The sequence below is a fragment of the Muscardinus avellanarius genome (assembly GCF_963383645.1).
Source record: "Muscardinus avellanarius genome assembly, chromosome: 9".
NCBI lineage: Eukaryota > Metazoa > Chordata > Mammalia > Rodentia > Gliridae > Muscardinus > Muscardinus avellanarius.
The window spans coordinates 83,692,712-83,698,878 of record NC_137795.1 but is presented as its reverse complement, the minus strand read 5'-3'; the positions used below and the strand labels follow the sequence as shown (position 1 = coordinate 83,698,878).

The 6,167-nt window shown below is 36.4% G+C and overlaps 1 protein-coding gene across 1 annotated transcript in view; it reads left to right on the top strand.

Annotated features, from left to right (window-relative positions):
* The window catches only part of IQUB (IQ motif and ubiquitin domain containing), a gene marked incomplete at both ends in the record, with an annotated part of 57,436 nt that overhangs the window by 27,340 nt on the left and 23,929 nt on the right, over positions 1-6,167 (top strand). The window contains one exon of the mRNA XM_080701216.1: positions 592-767. Within this exon, the coding sequence (XP_080557342.1) occupies positions 592-767 (176 nt within the window). The remainder of the gene's footprint in view (positions 1-591; positions 768-6,167) is intronic.

Genomic DNA, 6,167 nt, shown 5'->3' with positions numbered 1-6,167 from the left:
TATAAGTGGATGAGGGCAACAATAGAAGTTAACAACTGCATGTAAAATTGTCATTTAGTATCCTCAGGGAGGCGGATACCAAGATGGAATTAAGAAGTGAAGTGAGAGATAAAGGGGAGAGGGAGCAGGAAGGCAAGCAGGAGCTGCAGATTGCAGTGAAGGTTGACACTTGTAGAGGCTGAGCATGTAGAAGGAAGGACAAGGTCTGAGCATTCTAAAACAGTCATCTCTGAGGAAGTGTCTCCTGAGGAGAGACTGGGGCACGTTGCACTTATGGCTGCTGCATTTTTTCAATGCTAGGGAGCGCGAATGCATACTTGGAGATGAAATTGGACAAAATTGGTACTCATTTCCTTTGTATTTCAGTTGTTTAACTCTACTTTTAGTACTTTAGGTCTCTTAGATTCCATTTAGTTGTCCTTTCCTTTTGCCTTCACAATCAGCTATAGGATATTAATTATATTTCTTTATGTACAATTTTGTTTAAATTGTTTTGAAAATAAGATACTCTCTGTCAGGATGTGATGTTAAGAATGCTCTGTAAAGAGGTGGATTTTAAAAACTCAAGAGTCTTCCATGTTATTCCTCTAGTCTGGCAGCAAGAAGAACTTACAAAAATTGACCAGTATTTCATTGGAGCTGAAAGGAAAGCTGCTTTGTGCGAACTCTTGGAAAAAGAGACCCAGATAATTGCTTCCATTGGGAGACATAGATCCATTGCTTATATGGAGAGCCAGGAAGCAGCGGTACATGCTTTTTTGGATAAGGTTAGTGAAGTAACTAGTATTTAAATATGAATGTATGCAGAGTTGAAGATTACATAACAATGACCTAAAGGAGAGACCTATATTGTAAGACTTTACATAAATCTTGGTTAGCATTTTGATACCATAATTCTTTAAATTCTATATGCTTCTTCATCTGATACCACTGTGTATTTTAACTGCAGCCTAGAATAAAGATTGACAAGTAAGACAAAATTGACATGTTCTTAACTGAAAGAATTTGCCACGAAGGAAAAGATGGAAACACCTTCTTTATGACTCTGTTCATTTAAATTTAGGCTGGCTATATAGATTAGATAAAATGCATGCATTGATAAATGTGGGATATTAAATCACAAAACACCTGGGTCTAGGGTACCCTGATAAAAAGCAAGCAACCTGGAAAAAATCATGAGAGACTAGTGTTTCAGCTTTGTCTCAACACAACATTAACTGACCAAGAGAATATACAATTATTGAAAACCATAAAAACATGCAATTAAGGGAAAAAGTAAAGTAATTACCCTTTTGTGGTCAAACTGCCTGTTTGATATTGAATAGCTTGTTTCCATAGTAACAAATTTCCTTTTATAAACCTGATCTTTCCAAACAATTAAAAGTCAATCCAGCCAGAAGAAGAAAAGGATGCAATTCTCCAAAATATTAGCCCACAGTATTCTTGTTCAGTGGTTTTTATTTTTTCAGATTATTTGGTCTTAAGAATCATAAGTATTTTTTTTATACTTTAAATGTCCTCCTCTCATATCACCTACACACTTTTCTGTTTGATTTCAGTTTATCTTTGACTTTAACTACAGTTCTGAGTCCAGGACAGGCCCTTAGGCGCTTTCAAAGCACATGTGCAATTTTCTACTGTCATTGCTCTTTGGATATCACTAGAGTGCACCTCAAAGTGACATGGCAACTCTAAGTCACGTCATCTCAACATCTGTCACCCCTTTTACCTCCCAACCAGTATTTATGAATACTATTTTATAGCACTCATATACCAGCTAGGTGAACATTTCAGCAGCTACTCAACTGCTCCAGACAGAAGTTCTCCCTCCTTCTTACTCTACCCACCAACTTCTTAAATTATTTAATATCCCCTTTATTCTTTGCCTTTTTCTTTTGAAGTCCACTCATCATTGACTGTAGGGAAATGGCTATTTTGTGGCATCCTAACTTCATAGGATGTGACCTTGCTGATATCACATGGGATTTGCAGGCAAATTTGAAGCACACTAGTCTGAGTATCTTCAGAATGCCTTGCAGTCATCCTGGAACAGGACAGGATGTGAGTTTAACACTCTTTTTTTCATTGAACCTGGATTTAATTCTCATGTGGATTACTTTATATCTTCAAATTGGGCAATTGTCTCTGGTCTTCCTCCATCATCCATAGCACTGTCTTAAATGTCCTTACTAAAGTACTTCTGGTCCTGCTCTTCACTCAGTGGAGGGAATAATGGTTCTCATGTTCTAGTCTGTACACTTCCCTCATGCCACTGTGGTTTTACTGCCAACTTTCCTTGCACACTGCATAGACATATGCCAGCCAGTCTCCAGAAAGACCATGCACTCTAGACACTTTTGTATCTGGGGTTGCCTCTACATGGAACATCCTTTCTCTCTTTCCTTAGTAGCTAAATACTTATCCTTTAAAACAAGCTCAGATGTCCCTTCTTCCAGAGAGATCCTGCTGATCCTCCTACCTTAGCCTGCACTATATGCTTTTCCACAGTCTGTTTCACCTCTGTCTTCCAACAGTGGTCACTTACTGTTGTAATTAATGTCTGAATCCTTCCTAGATTCCAAACTTCTTGAGGCAAGAGATGTCGTTTGTCTTTATATCCTCATATCTTAGTACATTCCTTACCACAAAGTACCAAGAAACATTTGTGGAGGAAGGCAGGAAGGAAAAATAAGGGACAGAAATAATGGTGTATAATTTTATTATATAATTTTATCATAATTTATAATTATATACTATATATAATTATATATAGTATAATTTATAATTATATACTATATATAATTATATATAGTATAATTTTAATTTTATTATATGTATTATGATCTTGTGACTTACCTACTGTTGTTTCAAATTCTTGAATATCTTAATTCTGAGAAAGATGACTTTGTTATAGGGATGCTCTAATATTTATATTTCTACAGTCACATTTCAAACTAAACTTATTTCTTTAGCAAGTTGCTTTATCATGCATCCAAGCTTCATGTCTGAGAACTGTATCTTATTGTCTGATCATTGATATCACCAGAAGGGACCATATGAGTCCAGAAAACCAGGAGTGTTTGAAAAAGCTGGAGGCTTCTCCACACTGGTAAAGAGGGAAGATGGGTAGCACTCACCTTCCTTATTTGAGGCTGGGCCTTTTTCAGGGTTTCCCACTTGTGCTACCATTGCTGCTTTTGATTTCCTATCATATTTTAAGTTCTATTTTTGGAAATAGTTGTGTAATGTCTGTTCTTCTTTATGTCCTGAACACCCTATTCTCCAGGCACCATTTTCTCTAAACAATTTTTGAAAGTATAGACACAGTCCACTGGTGAATCAAGGCAACATATAAAAGTGACTTCAGAGCTGACTGGTTCCTCTTACTCTTTCTAAGGAAATATAACACACTAAGAAGTTCTTTATGTAAAGTTCATTAAAAGAAAGATGAGTTGGAGAAATGTTCACAAGAATTCCTGTGAGGATAGTTCTGTGTTCTGTTTGTTTATATACTTTGATAAGTTGCTGAGATAGAGTCTGAGGCCCTGAAGGATCCTACATATAGGATTGCTCTGTGCCAGGGAAATGGGGAGGGAGGTTCAAGTGTTGCAATAAAGAGAAAGAAAGTAGAGTGAAGAGACTGCTGGTGGGTGAAGGGAGTACAATTAAATTTGGGAGGTTTCATTAGCTAGATTACTAGAGCACAATATCTTTGTTTTTTGTTTTTCAGTACTGGGGATGGAAACCAGGGGTATTGTACCTCCAAGCTACACCCCCCAGCCCTAGGTTTTAGTCATTGTTTTTTGAAGCAGGGTCTCACTAAATTGCAAAAGGCCTCGCTAAGTAGCTGAGGCTGTCCGTGTACCACAATTCTCTGATCTCAGCCTCCCGAATGCTAGGATTACAAGTGTGCACCACCACACCCAGCTTTGTTTTTTATTTTAATTTTTTCAAGGTGAGAGAGAATCAGATAAATGAGCTGGGCTTCATGTCCAGGCTGATGGAGCATGGCACATAGAGAAAAAATAGCAAGAGACTAAGGGAAAGATGTAAACATCGGCCACAAGAACTGTAGAAATCAGAGGAAGGTTTTCTATGGGTCATAGTTTTTAGAGTTGGCATCCTAAGTCTACACACACCCCAGTAGTTAAACCAGTTAATCTCATCAACCCACAAACTAAATTAAAAAGCAATGGGCATTTTAAATGTTATGAAGAAATTTTATTTCAGTTGACCAAAGTGTTATACCGGGGGAAGCAAAATATAATCAAAGAATGGACCAGCTATACTTAAAGGCAATCATGAGTATATTTACATAGCCTAATTAGTCTAGTCTTCGGAAATATTGACTGATAGTAACTTTTAATTTGCTTTTAATCTGTTAGAGTAAATTAAAAACTTGTTACTTTAATGCAAAAATCATTTTAACTATCTTTTTGTAAATAATAGCATACCAAATCTAGAAAACATGACAAATTTTATAGTCTTTTGTCATAAATACTTATACAAGGTCTATTCTTTATTATATCTGTTCACCTTCTCTATCCTGATACTTGGTATTATCTCTTATATTCAGGCAAAGTCCATATTGATTTTATAAATGTCAATTTTATTTCTTATTCTACAGTTTTTTTTTAACTGTTGATTTCTAAGAAAAAATAGCTTGTAATTAATTCCCGACTAGACAAGGTTATAGTTTTTATTTTTTCAGATGTCAAAAACTAATAAACAGAGTCCTATTGCAAATAATAAGATCTGCATTTAGCACTATAATGTAGGTTTTTAAGGGAAGTATTTAATTTACTATATTTAAAGATAACTTCACAGATTGAAATTTAATGTTTGGATTTTAGTATAAATCACTGAATATAAAACTATGTGTCTATTGAACCAATATTTTATTTTTATCTTCTTATCCTGAACACATATAATTTCTGTGCATAATAAATGATATGATTTTATATTAGTCTAATCAAAGAATTGAACTAATAAATTATAACAGTTCCTATACTAAGTTTTCATTCTTAATAAATAGTTTCCTCTGTGTTACGGTTTGTGAAGATGATGTTACGGTTTGAGACTATGTTATGGTTTTGGGGAAAGTGTCCCCGAGGACCCCTGTTACGGTTCCAGACACAATTTCCTTCAAAACACAAAAAACCCCAAAACAGAAAAACCGCGGGTTCTTGTCCTAAGCTAAGGATAATTATACAATAGCCCAGACTCTTGCTAAAGATTTAAAAGAGTTTATTAAAAAGATAGAAATACAGAAGATAGTTACAGCTCCATGCCAGTCTCGAATGGCATGGGGACGGGTGGTTCAAGTGAATGCCCCACCAAAGATACAACACGTGGAGCAGACCTTTTATACCCATGACCTCCATCTTTTTTTTAGTAAACGTCCCTGTAAGGTTCCTTCCCTTACTCTATAAGGTCTCTCCCCCCACCAAGGTGTCTTTCACAAAGGTCAATCCCCTCCTCCCATCCTAGCTAGATTATTATGTAGATCTGTCTTCAGAAAGAGGAAGTCCTAGCTCCCTTCTCCTATGGACTTGCTAATTACTTTTAGCTAAGTCAATCTGAGTTTCAATAGCTGTTGGCTTCCTGACTAAAACTAAGACCAAGTCTTCCTTCCCCCAGGTCTGTCATTTTGACACAATTATTTTTGAAATATATCTATTAATTATCAGAGCTTTCTCAAATCTTCCCAAGTCATTCCCAATACTGGTACATTCCCCCTCTGTCTAGTAACTTCCTGACACCTGTCAGGCCAAAGGTAGATACAGAAAATACATTTTGACTTTTACAATTTTACAAACATTTAACATTAGCTAATTTTCCATCAATTCTCTTCCATTATCATTACATACATGTACCCATAGCATAGGAATAAGGACGATGACTCATCCAGCTTCTTCAAGCTGAACAGGGGTGACATAAGGGGGCCCCGGTGTAGGGTACAGGTGTATGTAATTGGCACGGGGGGGGGGGGTCCGTGTCATGTGCCTCTATGACCATCCAAAGGGCTTCAATAGATGTCTGTCAGGTTCTGATGTATGAAAGTTTCCAGCCTATGAGAAGACACTCACAATACAGGTTAACCATGAAAACTTAAACATAGCACTTAAATGAGAAGTTAAAACCTGTTTTGCTGAATTAAGCTGAAA